The following is a 19615-nucleotide window of genomic DNA, read 5'->3' as shown; positions in this document are numbered from 1 at the left end:
TAGTTATTATTAGCATAGAACAAGAACGAACGTTAAGGAGTAAGCTTCTAAGACCCTTTTTTAATCTATCAATTAAATCTGGATTTGAAAGTAAAATATCTCGAAAATCCAATCATAGTACGGTCGTCACCATTAACGTCAGCCTTCAAACCCTTAAACTCTGGGCTGTCATAGGTATAATTACCAGTTTGCAAAATAGCCCCCTTCCATAATTTCTTGATAAAGTCATTGGAACCAACATTATCAGACCAGTTTGCATCTAAAAGTGCTTGGACCCTAGGCTCCACAATGGAAAGATAAGCAAGCTGCTTACCGTCGTTTGCGCGTTTTTGGAGCTCATTAACCACATAACTAAAGGTTGTAATAGGATGCACAGTATCTTCTTCAGCTTTCATTCCTTGGAATTTGATCCAAGGAGACAATCTGATTGCAAGCTTTTCAGCGCCAATTGTATCACTCAAGAGGTCAATAATCTCAAGCACGATTCTTGCACGATTCTCAATAGAACCACCATAGTTATCTGTTCTTTGATTCGTAGCGGGCTGTAGGAATTGATCAAGCATGTATCCATGAGCACTATGAATTTCCACGTAATCAAATCCAGCTTCCATAGCATTAATTGCTGCATTCTTGTAATCTTCATAAATAATGCCCTTGATTTCTTCTTCAGTCAATGCTCTCACAGGATTGCCTGCAGCTTCTGCAGCCTTCTTAGATTCTTCGCTTTGGTATAAAGCAGAAGGAGAAATCAAATCCAAGCCATGCTTTTTCAAAAGCTCTGGGGATCCAACTCTTCCTAAGAACCAAAATTGACACGCCATATAACTACCTTTAGCATGTACTGCATCAGTAATCTTTTTCCATCCTTGAACATGTTTGTCATTCCAAATACCAGGAATGTTAGGGTATAAGCCAGCGCGAGGAGAAATGAAGGTGGCTTCCGTAATGAGCAACGAACCAGGAGCTTGTGCTCTATCCGAATAGTATTGAAGCATCAAGTCGCTTGGAGTATGATCATCTGCAGCACGGAATCTTGTTGTAGGAGCAAAAGCTACCCTTTGATCCAGTGTATTTTTACCAACAGTAATCGGTTTAAATAAATTTGATTGTTCTAAGCCAGCTGTCATTTTTTTAAAAGAAAGTACTAAAGTGTAAAAGTTGGTTTACCGGTCTTCAAAATACGGAAATAAGCTCAAACCATTTGAATCTATGCGTAAATTATGCTGTTATATACATTTTCGGTAAGGATGGGTTGAAGGGGAATGGAAAAATTTTCAGTTGCTAGCTTACTAATGGTGTTTGGTCAGCGCAAACAATCACTAAGTGGTAGGTCTTAATATCGCTTAATTCGAGTAACTATAGTAAGTATAAATTGTTTATCGAAAAATTTTCTGAACGGTTTAAATGTATGTAACTTTCCATCAGAAAAAAAAATTTTACGAATATGAAATGATCAAGGTGTCACGGTAGAAATCTCACATGTTATGAGAATGCATATCGATTGCAATAATAATAAGTTCAATTACAGATCGTATGTTTCAATTGGACGTGTTAGTACTACGTAGAAGAATAGTAATATGTCCAGGGATCTGATTAACTAAATTGAAAGTAGGAAAACGAATTTAGCCAGACCAGTCGAATCTTCCAGTCTGAAGATTCTTACTGTAGAATAATAAATACATATAGTTTTGCTAATCATATTAATTATTCAATTTTTCATTCCATCAACAATTACATGCTTCTTTTTCTATGAGAAAAATACGAGATTATCGTCCAAGTAAACAATAACAGAAATGCTAAGCAAAGGCAGAAGTACCTTTTGATATATCTCTGAAAAATTGCTTGCGCGCTTGTTAATTCAGACGGCATTACACTGTATTCATGCTCCAAAAGGAGATTAATAAAAGCAGTTTTATGTTCATTGCCTTCTTTAATTCTGAGCAAGTGATATGCTTCTTTCAAATCGATTGTACTAAAAACTTGGCTCCGCATAGCCAGTTGATTATTTCTTCGAAATCGGTAATGGGTAGCTATCCCTCTTCGTAATCGCGTTTGATGATTTATAGTTTATAACCATGCGATATTTATCTGTTCCTTTCTTTGGAACTATAAATGGTGCGCACATAAATTTTGATAAACTTTCGAAATTCTTGCACCTTTTCTGCCATTATCGATGATTCTTTTAAGTTATAAAGCCTTAATTTTGGTTGTAATCTGGCAATTCTCTTGTCAGTTTATTATCTAAATCGCTATTAGAGTGATGGGGTAACGGTATATTGATATTGTCTGTAAATAACTTATTGGATGGCTATAATATGTCCTGGGCCTTTTTATTTTCTTTATCGTGATTATAATTTTCCTCCATTGTCATGTAGCCATATAAGAAATCTAAATTTCCCAATTTTTTTTAGAGGCTCCAACCGATGGGAACTTCATTTTCCGAAATTGGAGTAATTATGAATGTTTCATAAAATCTTCGATTATTTATTTCTACCGGTAGTCTTAAATTTCCTTTAATTTCAAGTTTGTCATTCGTTATTCCTAGGAACGTTCGGTTTTCTCTATTACATTTACGGGTAATTTGTTTGGCCATATCCTCTCTCATGATGGATGCATTGGCGCTAGTGAATGCATTGACCTCGAGGTTTGCAATTTTAACATCTTGATGTTGAGAAGGTTGTTTTTCGTGGTATGTTGAAAAATCTTCCACATCGATCTTGTTTAAAGAGACGACTTTATCTATTTTAGGCTTATCAATATTGTTTTCTCCTTTTCTTGGGAAGTCTCAAAGTAGAAAATTTAGAAGGTCAGAACTTTGGGCAGAAATTTTTCTCTGACTTTTGAAATTTGCTGTATCGAACCTGATTATTTAGTGTTGTCACGGCTGCAGCGTGATTTCCACGCTCGTAATTATGCTTTAAGGATTCATTTCTAGAATAATTTAGAATGGAATGTGAATATCACGACTTTCGTGATTGTATCCGTAACTAATCCGTCGAGCCACTTGTGAAATTTCGTCAACACCTACAATACTACCAGCATCATAATAGCAGTCGGATGTTGAAAATAGAGATGGCTGTCAACATATTAAGCACACTTTAGCCATTAAAGTAAAACCCCTTTAAATGGGAAAATCTTGGCAGCCGCAGATATTAAGTGTTACATGAAATTCATGATTTGAATATTCGTAGAGTTGTTTTAAAAGTAAATTCAAACTTTGTAGGAAATTTAAACGAATAAAGAAGCTTTAAATCATTTTTCTTAGACTATGGCGGTACGGAATTTTAGGATAACATCTTGTTCGTAAACATATGCTAATAACGACGAGATCTAATTCTTCCTGCCCTTTGATTTGGTGTACTAGTTTGATTCTCTGCATCTTGAAGGGTTTCATCACCTCCTGAAAAATTAAATATAGTATCATGGGCCGTAATAAGACCAGCAGAGTCTGATATCTTTCTTTTAAGAGACTTTTGGGGCTCATTCTCGTCATACTTAAACCCATATCCCTCCGCATACGTTTTCAGTTGCTGTGGATTCAAATTGTCAACGTCGGAGATAGTTTTTAACTCAGGTAGCTCAGCAGGAGGTTCCTGTCCATTAACAAATGGAATCGGTTTTGTATCCCTGGCGGCTTTTCTATTAATTATGTTTTCAGATCTCTGTGCTGAGGTCCTTGTCTTGTTAACTTTGGAATCAATTTTGCTGCATTGTAAATAGAAATCACTCGTATTATTCAGAAAACTTTTGTTCAAATTATCAAGTTTCCCATCTAGCCTTATTTGTCCTTCTTGGAGGCTATTTTGTCCTTGAATCATCTCTTCTCTAAGCTCTTGAAGCATCCCACGAATTTCAGACATGTCATCTTGTGGACGAGTCTCTCCTCGAAGTTTGGATGCAACTGCTTCATAAAGGCTCGTCAACTTGCTTCTAAACGAATCAAACTGATCCTGGGGAATCGCCTGTGAGAATTCAGCTATGAAACGGCTTAAGGAAGCATCAGAATCATCAGATGGTGGAGGAATTCCAAATGGGTTCGTAAATAAATCTTGACTCATTCTTGAAAAAGGGTCAGCGAAAGCGAAGTGTGTAGCAACTATTAATCACAATGAAAAGGTGTTGGTAGTTGCTTTGTTTGTTTTTTAAGTTGGGACACTTGCTAGGGAGGTCCCCCTGTTGTCAAAACAACGGTGCGAAAAGATAAGTGGAATTAGGGATTCCTTCGACTCCGTTAAAGTGTTTGACGATTGTTAACGCATTGATGGTCGTCGGGCGGTATGCTGGTTTCGGTATTACAGAACGCGTTTGGTTAAAATTATATATACTAGCTTAGTATGTGATATCGAAATGTTCCTCTAGAAACGACGTACAAGGTAAGCAAATCAAAGAAATACGTTTTTATGATTTAAAAGGAGCCTCTTTCAAAAAGGAAAAGTAGTTAACAAAGAAATTACTGACTGTAAAGAAGCACTTTACGTCATCTATTTCAAAAAAAATCTATATAAACTGTTTATGCACAATCGATAATTCAGGTTGGAAGATTCGACTGGTTTGGCTAAGATAAATAAATAAAATAAATTTTCGATAGGTTTTTATTCTTTTCATATATTATGTAAAAACTCTAACCGAAGAAGGGATTATGCCAACGAAGAGGAAATTGGAACAAATTGCGTTTGATCCGCGATTGCTAAAATGGAAAAGCAAAATTTTTATTTTGCTATGCTTCCAGCTTCCGGTTTCTAAGGATTATTATAAAATTCAAATCAATTCATTTTTATAAAAGAAAGTACAAGATTTACCACAAAACGCTCGTTCTCGTTTGCTAAATAAGTTAATTAGTTTCATTATATAAAAGATCGCTGGTTGAGAAAAGCAAATAAGAAGAGTTAATGAGCAAGGAATGTTTTAATAAGGCGTTAGTAAGAGATAGAATTCATGTTCCTTTTTATCATTCATTCTGTCAGTACATACTTCTTACAATTGGCACGATGGAAACTATGCCTCCTCGAAGAGAGGTAATAATTATGTAATGGAATATAGTTTTCAAAAAATACTATTTAGAAAATGGAAGTTAATGTTAGTGCAATTTCCTTTTATGGTTTGGGGGTTTTTTATTTTATTTATTTATTTTTTTTATTATTGAGAATGTCAGTCTCCTTAAAAAATGGATAATAAGTTTAGAAGGATACTGGCATTAGGCTAGAAAAGCAACTTATATTTTATCAATAAGACAATAGGCTGCTTGAAAATTAATCACCTTTGCTTCATATCTTCTTATAAGAAGTAAAACTCTTGATGTATTGAATTCACCTAATGTTTACATTGAGAAATCTCTATTTTGCAAGCAATTGTTTCGCTGAAAGTTACATCCACCCATTTGTTATGAAGTTGATAAAGTAGGGATGCTTTTGTCTTCTTTATAAAGTTAATTTATTATGCTAACTTCTTTTACCTCTAAATGCTAAATTATAAATGATAGAAGAATGTAAAAATGATCCAAGTTTCTTTTTTCCTAATTTTGTTTTTCTTTTTTCTCAACTTTATCCTTTGGAAGCATACTTACTATGCGATCGTATTTTTTGGCCGTATTTAAAAAACACAAAAGGAATGGGAATCATAGCAGCGGAAATAAAACCAAGCACCGTTGTAGCCCAATGATTACCCAAATTATGATACATTGGTCGTGCAACCATAGTCATTCCTCCGCTAGCCAGGTATCGCACGAGCGTAGCGGCGGCCATTGCATTGGGCGCCATAGATTGATAAGTATCAACGAAATAGGTAAACATGGTTGAGAAAATAACTAACAACGAAGCTCCAAAAAATACGCTAGAAATCATGGGAACTATCCAGTGGATTCTATTGGGATAACATGTCCAAGCAAACCAAAATAAGCCTATTGGTAAAAGAAAGCATCCAATAAAGAGTGGATATATTCGATACTCCGGAGGAACCTTTCCATTCATCTTTTTGTAAGCTTTCGAATATTTATAGTATGTGATTGGAGTGAAAGAAGCAGCCAAAACAATACCAATACCTATACCAATAAACGAAAGACCCTGCTCACCCTGGTTGAAATTATACTGAGAGTACACAACAGGGTAGCTTTCAAAGTTGATGTAAACAATAACGAACAGAATAGTTACATAAAGGGTAAAGCAAACAACAATTGGTTCTGATATTAGCAACGAAATAGAATTTGTGAACGCTCGTACAATTGCTCTCTTGGGATCACGTTGCTTTTCATTGCCTGAATACCATAAAGGGTTTTTTGTCAATTCACGAAGATAGCGAGCCTTATAGTAGAGAATTGTGTTTGCGTGCGTTTCTGGAAGAGTAAACATAATAAGCAAAACAACAGATCCTGAAAGTATCATAGTGATCCAAAATGTCCATCTCCATCCAAGGTGACTTTGAGCTATGAAGTCACCGATGATAGGCCCTATGACCGGACCGAGAAAAGGGAAAGCACAAACGACAGGGACAGTAAATGTATACTCTACTGGACTATAGATGTCACTGACAGTTCCTAGGCTATTAGCTAAGGGTGTACTACCAAAGAAACCTTGAAAATAACGTATTATAGGTATCACCCAAATATTCTGAGCCACGCCACCACCTATTTGAAACAAAGTAAAGATTAATAGAGTAATAATATAAACAATAAGTCGTCCATAGATACCGCTCAGAGGTGCAAATGGTAAAGAACCCATGGCGAAGCCTACCAGGTAAGTACAAGTGCCAAGGGATGCAACAGGAATGGATGAATGGAAAGTTTGTGCCACATTGGGAACTCCAGCTGAGTAAACACTAGATGAAAACGTAACTGTAATGGTTATGATACAAATTTGAATAATTATCCACCATTTTTTTATTCGAGACCAATTTCTAGGATTTAGAGGGTCATCAGGGCCATCCCAAGTTACAAGGTATCTTTTGCTCTTTTTTGCATTGATTTTTCCTTCTATTACATTATGGGCTCTAATATCCTTCATAACGTTCAAAAACCATTGCTCTTCGCCAGGTATGTTATAATAACCTCCTGAGTAAAAGGTATCCGAGTTTGGTCCGTAAACCGACACATCTCCTATTATTCGTCCATGAACTTTTGCACACTGCTTTTTAAATTTTTTTCCTGTACAAAGAGAAACAAATTCCATCTTTGGTTAGATTAAGAGAAGTTACTATTATCGTTATGCTTAATAAAAAAGACGTCACCAATTGTTAACTGTCTAGACATGTATTTGATTTACGTTTGTAAAAATGTAGTCGCACAAACATAAATATTTAGTTTTGTTTATTTTATCGTATAAGCTGGAGTCTTCCTTGTTGTTTGCTCATTCAATATCTGCAATAGTTTGGTTCATTTGTTACTAAAGCTTGTGATGAAGTGGTGGCATACTATAACTATTCTAAATTAACGATTTTCATTAGCAATTTTTCTTTTTCCTTCAAGATTTTGCTTCGTTTAAGAACACTTAGATTGTTGTGCTTTACATTTTTTTTTGTACAATTCGGGAAGTACAAATGCACTTATCATATTGTCTTGACTCTAGTAGCAATATACTCAAAGTGTTCAAAGTCATTTCCATTACAGGATAATGTATGACGTCACTGTTAACTTTTAGGAGAATCATTAACAATTCTTGCAATTACCTGGCAGAATAGAGCTTAAATGTCCCTGTATACTGAAGATTTATTTAAAACCAAATATCTTCAGTCGAAGTTTCAAAATTCTGAAAATCCTATATATGAGGTAGTTCGTTGAATTCCAGAATCCTTTAAGGACGGTTCTTAGATTAGTGAGTTTCTTCTTTACATACTAAATAAGACTTCTAATGGAGACGGATTCATCTAAAGAGTTCTATTGTAAAAATCATACAACTTTCAGAGTATAAGATTTGCTGCGACTTTCTTCATAAATGCCTCACCCCAAAAAAACACAAGAATACTACTAATTTATTTTTTTTGCCTTCATTTCCTATTCTGTACGATCAAAATGGCTGTTTACATATCCTATCATCGATATATAATGCACTTTTGAACTTAAGGACTAGACCGATCCATCCTTTTGTTTAATATCATTAAAAGTCATTATTATAAGATTAGATTACTTCCTTTTGTCATTCTAAGTTGAAGTTTATTTACTATGACAATTTGTGTAGCTGATAATCTAAACATGATTCAACTCAATTTCACTAACGCAACAGAGTTTTTTTGAAAGACGAGACGTCCAGAACATATAAATTATGTAGGTTAATAGACTACATAAAGAATCTTTATTATATGATTGAGCGAAATAAACATTGTAAGCAATCCTGGCAAAAAAATTTTTATACCCTTTTCATAGAACGTACAGGCAAATGTATGAGACTTCTAATTATAGTAAAACATAAGGTATTGATTATAATATATCACCTGCTCAATTTCTATGGAACCTTCCAAAATATATAATAAGCCAATATAATAAGCAATAATTTTCTGTTTCGGAATTTCTTCTGAAATTTGCAAGAAGTTTACGCCAAAACTCTAAGAACCAAATTCATAACATGTAAAAACGTTACTCGTTCCCTCTCGCTTATGAATGATTACGTGGTTACCAAAACATAAATGTCGTATTCTTTAACTTCCTTGAGTGGAAATTCGATAAACTTTAATTTTTTGGAACGAGATATTGGACTAAAATACCATAGCCAGTCCGTAGAAACAGCGGTGTTTTGCTTATCAGAGGTGACATTTGATATGAATTAAGGTTTAGTTGTGATTCGTAAGGTAATTCGGCTATTTTGACTTAATTTATCCAATAGAATTCCATAACTCCGATAAATTAAATAATCTGATTTCCCCGCTTCTTATGTTATTTATATATATTGACATGCAAAGAAGGACAGGGATATTCTTTTTATAGACGTTACACTGCTGGAATTTAGTTTGGTTATTTCCTTTTATTCAAAACCTCAGGGGAAGGGATCAAAAGTTTATTGATCTTTCTTCTTTAATTATTTAATCACTGTTTACGCTCAACGTCTTTTTAAAATCAAAATCACATTGGGTTGTTTGGTTTCTTCTAATTTCGGTCCACGGTTATTGCATTGGGTTTTTGGTTTGTTTTCATCGTATTCACAGTTGAATATCACTGCATATTACTTATGTAGTTGTTCGGGAAGTGCTTGACTGTAGTTAACACACCTACCCTATCTATCTTTTTTTTCTGCTGTTTTTGTTGTATACCATGCATGAATCTCTTCCTTCGAATCATAATTTAGCTCACTCAGAGCAAAATGCAGCAGCAGCAACCAGCGAGAGCCCTCCCATAAATGATGCGTTGCCAGAGTCCGTCGATGTAGATACTGAACGAAATATTAATAAAGTAATTACTAATAGCGAGAAATCGGATAAAGCATCGATGTCAATAATATCAGGGAATAAATCGCCAATACCAAAATCGTTAAGTGAAAAAGAGAAAAAAGCTGATCCGGATAGTCACAAAAAGGATGACTCCTGTGAAGAAAAGGAAAACAATGAAGATATCCAACTAATTCCTGAAAATAATATGTATTTGGTAGTCCCAGCTCTCGTTTCATGCCTTTTTTTGGCTGCTTTAGATAATACTATCGTTACCGTTGCCGTCCCTACAATCTCCCAACATTTCCACGATTCTTCCCGTTCCTTTTGGATAAGTACCTCCTATACACTCGCTACAAACGCAGTCCTTCCGGCGGTGGGTGTTCTCTCTAACATCTTGGGACGAAAGCATATGCTATATGCATCGGTCTTTTTCTTTATGCTGGGTAGTGCTCTCAGTGGTGCTAGTCAAAACATGATTATGCTAATTATTTCACGAGCTATTCAGGGTGCTGGAGCCGGTGGAATCAGCTCTTTAATTAACATTATTATTTCCGAAATCACTCCTTTAAAAACCCGCCCAATGTATACCGCTCTAACTGCTTCGGCTTGGGGTATCGCTCTTGTCCTTGGTCCAGTTCTCGGCGGTATCATTTGTGAAAGGACCACTTGGCGATGGATTTTCTTCATTAATCTTCCTGTTGGTGGTATAGCAATCAGTCTTATCATTTTCTTTTTGAGAGTACTACCCGTGAAACGACAATCCTTTCGTGTGTTCCTTAAAACTTTTGATTTTCTTGGTCTTGTTAGCGTCATTACAGGAGTTGTGCTTTTTCTATTGGGTATATCTTTGGGAGGTGAATCTGGTCATTGGGCTCGTCCCGGAGTTTTGCCTTATATTATAATTGGTGCAGTTCTTGTAATATTTGCTATGGTATACGATTTTCATACCAAGAGAAATCCAGTATTACCTCCAATACTATTCAAAAATATGAATAGTATCAGCGTTATGATTTGTTCATTTGTTCTTTACTTAAACGACTATTTATTCGCTTACCATATTCCTCAGTATTATCAAAGGGTTCGAGGTGATGATCCTCTGATGGCTGGTGTGCACTTTTTACCTGGTGGAGCCGTTTTAATTTGCAGTTCTGCAATAACTGGTATAGTGCTCAAAAAGCTGGGCTGTTATAGGACAGTGCTTTATACAGGGGGCATCATCTGTACCGCAGGACTGGGAAGCTTAATTTCCTTGGATGCCTTTTCACCATTTTCGAAAGCTATGGGCTTAATTACAATTTTTATGTTTGGTTCTGGCTTTATGTTTTTGCCTTTACTCCTTGTCATGCAGGCATCATTCCCGCCCTCTTTAATGTCGATAGCTACAGCCACACTGATGTTTATAAGATACATTGGAGGAGCTATCGGTATAACTGTAGGAGAGGTAATTTTTAGTCAAAGAGTGACTACTGCCTTTCATGGAGACAGTTCGATCGCAAAGTTATCATATAAGCAAATCCAGCAACTCCCAAATGATGAAAAAATTCATATTAAAAATACGTATGCGTCTGCCTACAAGACTATTTGGCTTTTTACAACTATTGCTATGGCCGTTGGTACTATCGCAATCTTCTTTGTAAAGAAAGTTTCAACGGAACAGAAGTTTAAGAAAGTACCCGCAAAAAAAGCAATTGTAGAAAAGGTTTGAGCTTCTCTTTACCTGCCATTGTATCTTTTATACTTTTAGCATCTTTTTAGTTTTCATTCATTGCATAATTTTTTATTTATTTATTTTATTTTTTTTTTCCTAAAAAGATATCGACTGGTAAGAAAAAGTACTAAGTAATTTTGGCAGAAATGTAAAAATAAGGTTCAGCACTATTTTGCATGGAGCTTGTAACACCATTACGTAAAAGAGATCCATAAGTAAAACTTTTAGACTACTCGATAAAGGGGGTTCTGAAGATTTTCATAATGAATTAGCGAGGATCCATCAACTGTGATTCTACTAAAATCATCGTTAATTACGATGGTAAATAGCTCACCTAATCTAATTGTGTAGGTAATAACAACTAACCCCCTTCGGAGCTCCACCTTGGTCACTGTCCTTTCCTTAGGCGGGGAAATGCCTACGACGTTGTTCATGAAAAGCCCTTAATTTTGTTAGAGGCAGCTATAGTTAGCACCGACAGTTATAGTAGCGGTAATGGGGTGAAATTGGACGTGAACTCATGATTGAATCACCGTTACTACAAAATTCGATTAATAGGATTAGATAAGCAGAGAGTATGACTTATCTGAAAATATATCACAGAACATTCGCTAATAAAAAATGGTTATAGCTTGTACTAGAACGATTCGCTCTGGGAGATATTATTATAGGTCTTGATGTTTACTATATTTTATTCTCCAATCTCTTCTAAACAAAAAAAAAAGGATAATATTTCAAAGAAATTAATTAATCAACCTTATTGAAAAATAGAAACGAAAAGGAAAAATAGCATGTTCGAGTAAATAAATGCTTTGTTTGTCGCGTAAGAACTTTGCTGTTACCTTATTTTTCAAAGTTCCTGGGCAGCTTTAGTATTTATACAAGTACTAGAAGAGTGCAATTCAATTTACAGGCAAGCAATTATTATTCATGACTTCATACGGAAAACAACTATTATACAGCTTAGAATTTCTGCTGTGGCATTAATGCTATAGCTCTCCTAATGCAAGGTCGCATCCTTATATTATATTTCTCACTTTTTCTTTTTTACCTTGATCTGAAATATATAAATACGTAGTAACTATTGTTGACACACTTGTCTTATGTAATTCGTTGATTGATGTTTAGCCTTTTGAATATCTTATAATACAAATTTTTTAACGCTAAAAGTTACATGGAAATTCGTATATATGTAAGCTAAATATTATTCTTCACTGATATCACCTGTACTTGCTAACCAAACAAACCTTTCACTGAATGCAATATAAATCATTTATTTATATATTATACATCTATAAATCGAACGTACAGCTCCTTTAAGAAATTGCTTTGAGAACAATAAACGAAAGGAGAAACCCTTACAAGTCCAATATTGGTGTTTCAAAGTATTATCATTTTATTTTCTGTATTTCCTTATTTTACTTGAAATGATATGATGTATTATCTGCATTTGAAGATCTGAGATGCATAATTCTTACTAGGAAAAACCACTTTCCAAGAGTATAAGCCAAACATAACAATGGTATGTGACTTCCCAATAAAAGATAATTAAACATAAGTGCTAGCAGTATACAAAGGAAATCCATCAGCCATACCAGACAAAAAAAATTGTTCCCAGCAAATACGGAAGCCACATACCTCGAATAACAAGCAAACAGATATTTTAACGTTCTTCCTAACATTATAGAAGTACATGTCATCAGACAGAGTACTAGCTATTAGGCACCATCCAATGAACAGATTCATGACTTGTCCAACTAAACCAAAAAGAATTTTCTGGTGGAAAGCTGCCATTGTGAGTTATTTCTTTGGTATTGCTTCTTTTTAGTCTCAAATTTCAAGAGGAAGTGCAATATTGTTAGCAAATCAATTTCTTTCATTACCGTGAATCCCAACCGAGTAAACAAAACACTACAATCCCGTTTTCCTCCCTTTCGCTAAGACAGCATCTTTTTATCTCATTTTTCTTTTGCAAAATGTTAAAACATGCAGACAGTTAAACATAGATCGTAATATTATTATGCTCAGTGTATGACAATCATTTTACTCCAAGAACGGATCTTTCTACCAAAGAGGTAAAAAACAATGGGAACAGGAATCAAGGCAATAGCAATAAAACCTAAAAGAAAGCCAGTTCAACCCACTCCCAAATTATGGAACATTTGGATAGCGAACAGAGGAAATCCTGCAGCAACTGAACTACGCATCATTGTATTAGCAGCCATCGCCGAGGCTGCACGGAACAAGTACGCATCAATCAGGTAGTTTAAAAAATTCAACAAAATCCCGGCTCCGGTAAGCAAACCAGACAAGCTGGGAACAATCCAATGAACGTGTGGATAGTTACCTGACCACGCCATCCAAAAAATACCGGCAGGAAAGATGAAAGCACCAATAATTAAAGGTGGCGACGACCCTCCGGATATGGCTTTCTATCAAGTTTCATCACCTGTCTAAAGTACCGAGGTTCGAATGCAATGTTGATGCCACTGCCAATAAAGACACCTACCAATAAACCAATGTATGGAAGTTCAGCAACACCCATAGATAACTGACGTTTTTTAGAAAAGATAATAAGATACGCTTCCAAAAGCAAGTACAAAATACCATATACGAAAGAAGAATAGAGTGTGACCAAGAAGACAATGAGTTCCGTAAATAAAAGCTTGACAGGAATCAAGAAGTAGTTATCGAGTACTTTTTTAGGAGTTAATGTCTATTCCTCAGTATTGGCATGCACAAAGTAGTTGTTATTTCGGACACGATATGATTGAGCGTTATTCTCTACAATTCTCTTTGCATAAGTCTCATCGCAAAAAAAAAAAGAATAATGACAACAGCAAAAAAGCCCATGAATGAAGTAATGTACTCGATCCATTGCCAACCCAAATAAGATTTCGTAATAAATCCGCTAATGATGGGAGATAGTAACCCCCAAATACAATGGCAGCAAAAGTAGTGATAGCAGTACCTCGATGTTGGTTCGAATAGAAATCCGCAAAAGCGGCGGCGCAGATGGCCATAGGACTACTAGCAAAGAAGCCACTGAAAAATCGACAAATCATGATTGTTTGGATATCTTTAGCAACAGCCACCGCAATGTTGAAGATAGCAAAGCCAAACATAACGACGGTCACAGGAGGCTTCCTTCCATATAATTCTGACAGGGGACCCCAGACAACGGGACCGCAACCGTAACCGCAAACGAACAAACTAGTATTTATGGGAGAGACAGTCATGCCAATATGGTACAATTTGGGAAGGATTTCATTAGGGCCGGAAAAGAGGACGAAGCATATGTGGAACAAAACGCAGCCCAAGAATATACAGCGGTAGTTTTTAGTTTACGAGAAAAGGACCAATTGACGGCAAATTCTGGAAAAGTAGGGTCAATTGTTTAATTAAAAGCTTCGGGATCACGAACTCTTGGATAAACCTTTTGCAAATGATCTTGATTTTCCAAATCTTCTCTACTCGCGGGATAGCAAGCTTCCTCGCTGGGTGGGTTCGAAATCGTATGTTCATGACTTGTTTTTTCGCCAGCACCGTGAGTTATGAAAGGATACTTTTGCTGCGAATGAGCAAACATCCGGTCGCTTAAATCCGAGGGAATCGAAGAACTACCGCATTTTTCGATTTACTTAGTGATGTATAAAGTTCAGAATTTGCAGTGGCAGGTTGAACCTTATGAACGTCCAAAGACGGATTAGAACAAGACATACTAATTTTTATAAAAAGTAATTACGAAGAATGGAAGATAAAATAAACCCGAAAGCTGGGAGACAAGAGAGGTATCCGAAAATATAAACCGGAAATTACTTAATGAAGAAGCGAAGAGGAAAGTAAATTAAACGAAAAAAAAAAGAAATAGGAATGAAGGTGCTTACAAATTGTCTCGTTATGAAGTTAGACGAATGTCGATCTATTCTTAGCTTTTACCGTTAATGAATGGCTGCTCTGGAGGAATTTAAACACGTCAACTGATAGTATTAAGCGTAGAAACGCAGGTATTGTTTCTTTTATGTCTGATAGCAGTGCAAAAATCAAAAAAACTAACAGTAAGAGCATTACACAGCTCAAAATAACCTTGATAGGTCAGAAAGTCTTTATCGATTCAATTGACCGACTACCAAGAAGAGAATCTTGCACTCGGACTTAAACAAGCAAACAATCCGGGGTTTGTACAAAAGTCAGGTCATGAGAATTAATGATGAGTTTTGGTGAATCAAGTTGACGTCCAAAAGCCTTAATAATGTCATACGAAAGGATTCTATGACATTGTCAGCTCCTGAACTTTGATTTCGCATCTTCAAGGGAATTTCCTAAAAGCTCAGTCTGCTTTAATCTGATAAAAAGATTTAGACTATTACCCACATTTAACGGGGAAACCAATAGAAGAGCAAATAGAAGTTCGCGTTCCAGTAAATTCTCATTCGGGTTCTTATTCTTCTAGTTCATAGAACAAACCTTCCATTTTCAGATAAGAATATCGTAGCAAAAGAAATCAGATAATTTTTGATAGCAGAAGCGACAAAGGAAAAAGAAAAAATGTGTTACAGAAATCACTAAACAAAATAAAAAAAAAAGGCATATGCTTTTTTCATGAAAATGTAATAGAAAACCAAACAATTAAATTGGGGAAGCGAAAATTTCCTGCTGGAGCCAAGGTTTTCCTACGGTTCCTGCAATTGGGTTACTTTTGAGTTTAATCTGAGCTGTTTTAAATGAATAACTTGAACTTTACATTACGTTCCAATTTAAGAGTTTTACATATAGAAAGAAACCTTGTTTTTTATATCTGGTGCTAATAGATCGCTAAAAGTTTAATTAATGTATTTTGAAAATTTTTGAAAAAGAATTGAAAGTCTCGAAAGATCCTCCTACGTACAACCATACCAATGTTTACAGTCTTGATTTTGAGGAAAGATTCCTTTGTACTCACCCAAAGGACACAAACAAATCTTTCATTTCAACTTCTCTCAAAATCAAGGAGAGCAAATATAGTTCAGATTGAATAAAACTTTTTTTCCCTTTAAAAACAAGCATAACTGCAAAGCTTTGGATCATATAAACATAATCACTTTCCAAAAAATATAGTCGTCAAACATCCAAAAGTATTTTCATATTATATATGCACTTTTGTCGGTATTGTGTGTATGGGCATTATCTTAACGTTTTCAAAATTATCCTTGGTTATTCTATTATTTTTTTTGACGTATTTGTAGATTTTGTATTTTAGTCAGTCATGTTGCTCTAGGGGTAATATTTTTTATTGATTTCAGTCATAAGTAGAGTATTCTTGTTTATCAGGAAAATTCTATTGTTTGCTAACAAGTAGTGTCAGAAATTAATATCTATCGCCCCTAGATTACTAGTCAATGGTATTCGAGCGTTAATGTGTTAGTTATTGGTGTTATATGTTTCATTTTATAAAGTATATATTTAATGCCTTGTTTTAGAAGTTGAACGTTTAACCTACAATTCCCAGATATCAGCAAAGGGATGATGCATTACCCCCTTCGCCGACAAATATAAATGAAGAAATAGAACTTCAGAAAAGTCCTGCTACGGCAAGTTTGTAATGTTTACTCGCTTTTCTTTTCCAGTGAACATGTTTCATTAAGCTTCTATGTCAGATTAGTGAGCCTTCACTGAGTGAAATAGAACAGATAAATTAATTTTGATTGTTTTGAGACTAACTCTTCAATTAAGAAGATTTTGTTAGTTGAGCTGATACAGCCAGCCTTGTAAATTGTAATTAACTTATTAAGACTTTGAAATTTATATCCGGTAATACGCCAACCAAATCTTCTGTTCCCTAACGGAATGTCCATAGTACAAAGTCCTCAATGCTGGAGCTATGAAAAAGAACCAATATGTGTTGGCGTTGTAATATGTCAATAGAACAGGGCGCGATCAAAGCAGTACAATAAAAAAGAAATTGTTTTATCATACGTTCGAATTGCTTAGATTTTGTGCATGATGTAGATATAGGTTCCTGGGATAAATGAATAGGAAAATATAATTAAAATCGTTCGAATCCTTATCAATCAAACTCAAAAGATTTACTAAAAAGTATACTTTATGGCAACACCAAACCTACATAGAGTAAAAAAAAAATGCGTCCTTCAAAATGAATTTAAATTGGACGCCATAACTCCAAAATTAAGAGCAATGAAAAATAGTATCAAACATTTCAACGAATATATCGATCAATCGCTTGAGAGGTTGAAGACGTCATGGAACAACAAATTTTGAATAGCTGAAATTACCAGAATTTGTTCACTAAAAGAAAAAGGTTGCCCAAAAGCCGAGCTAATATTGAGTACAAAAGACCATATTGCACTGGGAAAAGCATCGACCGTTGTGAAATCACCACATATATCCAGTAATTATCAAACAATAGAAAACTAAAAGGTAAATATTAAAGAAACGTAATAAGAGGATCTTTCGAAGCAGAACCGTCGTACCCCTCCAATTCCGATTTAAATTAAGTTTAAGAAAATGCCTCAATAGGTAATCCGTACTTCAATATCCGTCACAATGCAAAGCAAAAAATTCCTTCGATCTTTTCTTCAAACTCAGTATAATAGCTTGTATGAGTAAAGTTATATGGGTAGATGAAGCTTCGGGCAGTACCATCGTTAAAAGGGAATGCCTTTCCACATATCTTCTTCACGAGCTAAATATATTGGGAAAATGAATCTGGCCGCACTCGTCGTTAACTTAACTTGAGATATCGCTATCAACGCTTCGCTATTACCAAGAGCCAATTCCCAATCTTCGACGGAAAGTAAGTGACTGCAATTCCTCCTCACTAACTTTGAAAGCATGGAGTTGAACTTTGGGTGTCATTCGTCTGCATTTACCTGTTCAAATGAAGGTTGAATTGAAAGCTAGCATACTCAACATTGCCAATAATAAAAGGATATTGAGGATCTATTCCTAGTGATGCATAGAGCAAAATGATAACGTATGCCATTTCATTGGCTAATTGAGAACCTGACAGCTTGAGAATGTTATTTATAAGAAAGGGTCTTGGCGAAAGGCAAGTAAGTACTGACAAAAAGGAGGATTTGCCTCTAAAACAATTAAATCATTTCGCGAGATAAATTCATCCATTATGCATAATTTCTTCTTTATCCTGTAATACTTATAACATGAGGTCATTCATCCTTTTGCTGCTTCTTGAATGAGAAAAAACCAAGGGAAAGAAATTTTTTTTTCCTCATAATAGAAACCAAATAGCAAGCAACTTATTATACTGTAACTTGTTTGACGATTGTCGAAACTGAATACCATATTAAACCCAAAAATGCTTACTTGGGTTACTTGGGATAGCTTTCACAGTTGCCAACCTAAAATCAAATCATTCATAAATATTCTTTTTAAGAAAAAGTTATGTTGCACATTTCCAAAGGGAACTGTGCAAACAGCATTGTTTGTTTACAATCCCAAATTTCTACGAAAAAAAACGCATGTCTTTGAATAAAATACAAAAATAATCTGCTCGTAAAACATCTCAATCTCAATCTCAACTGGACACTGACACGCTGACAATAACAACCATTCTATAAAATGGGTATAGCATAAAAACATTACTTTGTATGATCGTTCAAACTCGGAGAGCCTGTGTCTCCAAAAGTTTTCATCTCTATTTCTTGCTCTCTTGCAGAATGCCCAACAGAATTTTTTGAATGATTTGCTTTGGTAGGGCTTTTCCCAAGAGGACAACTTGGCACTTCAACATTGTTAGGTGCAGTTGTTGGAGTCTCAACACTAGCTTCTAGCTCGTCAAGTTCAACGGTATTTGTTGAGTCTAGATCAATCCCGAAGCTTTGATCAGTTCTATAACCGAAAATGATTGTCAAAGGCAGTATAAATTTTCTCCAGAAGTTTGGAAATATTCTTCCCAAGACACGCTCAAGAAGATGCCCTATAAACGCAGCCAAATCTGGAATCATAGATATACACCAAACGATGATGTCCAATACAACTAAACACTCAAGTTAGCAAGAAATTCAACGTACTTCAATTTGCTTTTCCGATGAATGCAAATCACTTACGAGAAATTATTACAGCGGAAATAAAAAATAAAACTAAAATCAATCCACCAAGCAAAGGTAAAGCAATTTCCTTAGACAAAGATGAATCCTTTATAAACTCTGACAATTTATCAGAATATTTGAAAAGTAAATAGAAAATAAAAGCAGACGTATAAAGATAACACATAAAACATCGAAAATATCCTGCTTCTTTCAATGTGCCCGCTGGTGCTAATCGGGGACGTACCGGCATGCAGATGCAATCGAGGATACAGCTTCCCCATGATCTGTCTGGCACGGGTTCTGCCATGCGTTCACGCACTTCATTCGCATGATTTTGATTACTATCGGATTCGACTCTGCTACTCATTTGAAGTTGATTGTAGGAAGGAGGGAAGCGTGTAAACAAACCCTTTTCCAAGTCCTCTCCACTGTTATAACAAACTTCTGAGTAATTTGGCAAATCCAATTGAAGCGAGCTTTTCCTCGAATTGTCGTATTCTAGAGAAATTGG

The 19615-nt window shown here is 35.3% G+C and overlaps 7 protein-coding genes across 7 annotated transcripts in view; 1 reads left to right on the top strand and 6 right to left on the bottom strand.

The window, feature by feature from the left end:
* Positions 1–68: 68 nt before the first annotated feature.
* On the bottom strand, positions 69–1127 carry SPOG_04985 (uncharacterized protein; the record flags this gene model as incomplete). The annotated part of the gene is made up of 1 exon (XM_013167468.1): positions 69–1127. The coding sequence occupies one exon, from the start codon at positions 1125–1127 to the stop codon at positions 69–71; it is 1059 nt and encodes a 352-aa protein (XP_013022922.1).
* A 1181-nt stretch (positions 1128–2308) lies between these two features.
* SPOG_04984 (uncharacterized protein) lies at positions 2309–2593 on the bottom strand (the record flags this gene model as incomplete). Its single annotated transcript, XM_013167467.1, has 2 exons — positions 2309–2388; positions 2422–2593. 2 exons carry the CDS (start codon positions 2591–2593, stop codon positions 2309–2311), a joined length of 252 nt encoding a protein of 83 aa, XP_013022921.1.
* A 721-nt stretch (positions 2594–3314) lies between these two features.
* On the bottom strand, positions 3315–4058 carry SPOG_04983 (uncharacterized protein; the record flags this gene model as incomplete). The annotated part of the gene is made up of 1 exon (XM_013167466.1): positions 3315–4058. One exon carries the CDS (start codon positions 4056–4058, stop codon positions 3315–3317), a length of 744 nt encoding a protein of 247 aa, XP_013022920.1.
* Positions 4059–5410: 1352 nt separating this feature from the next.
* On the bottom strand, positions 5411–7473 carry SPOG_04982 (MFS transporter). The gene has a single exon (XM_013167465.1). The coding sequence runs from the start codon at positions 7158–7160 to the stop codon at positions 5541–5543; it is 1620 nt and encodes a 539-aa protein (XP_013022919.1). The 5' UTR covers positions 7161–7473; the 3' UTR covers positions 5411–5540.
* A 1436-nt stretch (positions 7474–8909) lies between these two features.
* Positions 8910–11128, top strand: SPOG_04981 (MFS transporter). Its single transcript, XM_013167464.1, has one exon. The coding sequence runs from the start codon at positions 9233–9235 to the stop codon at positions 11051–11053; it is 1821 nt and encodes a 606-aa protein (XP_013022918.1). The 5' UTR covers positions 8910–9232; the 3' UTR covers positions 11054–11128.
* A 2063-nt stretch (positions 11129–13191) lies between these two features.
* SPOG_04980 (polyamine transporter 1) lies at positions 13192–14295 on the bottom strand (the record flags this gene model as incomplete). The annotated part of the gene is made up of 3 exons (XM_013167463.1): positions 13192–13488; positions 13566–13753; positions 13926–14295. The coding sequence occupies 3 exons, from the start codon at positions 14293–14295 to the stop codon at positions 13192–13194; spliced, it is 855 nt and encodes a 284-aa protein (XP_013022917.1).
* Positions 14296–16655: 2360 nt separating this feature from the next.
* Positions 16656–19615, bottom strand: part of SPOG_04979 (uncharacterized protein) — a gene marked incomplete at its 5' end in the record, with an annotated part of 3504 nt that continues 544 nt past the window's right edge. Inside the window, 2 exons of the mRNA XM_013167462.1 lie at positions 16656–19052; positions 19123–19525. Coding sequence (XP_013022916.1) covers positions 18655–19052; positions 19123–19525 — 801 coding nt within the window. The remainder of the gene's footprint in view (positions 19053–19122; positions 19526–19615) is intronic.

Source organism: Schizosaccharomyces cryophilus (assembly GCF_000004155.1).
Source record: "Schizosaccharomyces cryophilus OY26 unplaced genomic scaffold supercont4.2, whole genome shotgun sequence".
Classification (NCBI taxonomy): domain Eukaryota; kingdom Fungi; phylum Ascomycota; class Schizosaccharomycetes; order Schizosaccharomycetales; family Schizosaccharomycetaceae; genus Schizosaccharomyces; species Schizosaccharomyces cryophilus.
The sequence above is the reverse complement of the archived record's forward strand: the minus strand, read 5'-3'. Positions and strand labels throughout refer to the sequence as shown.

Excerpts from the sequence above, each read along its gene's own strand:
- SPOG_04982 (XM_013167465.1), bottom strand. The coding sequence starts at position 7,160 with ATGGAATTTGTTTCTCTTTGTACAGGAAAAAAATTTAAAAAGCAGTGT.
- SPOG_04981 (XM_013167464.1), top strand. The coding sequence starts at position 9,233 with ATGCATGAATCTCTTCCTTCGAATCATAATTTAGCTCACTCAGAGCAA.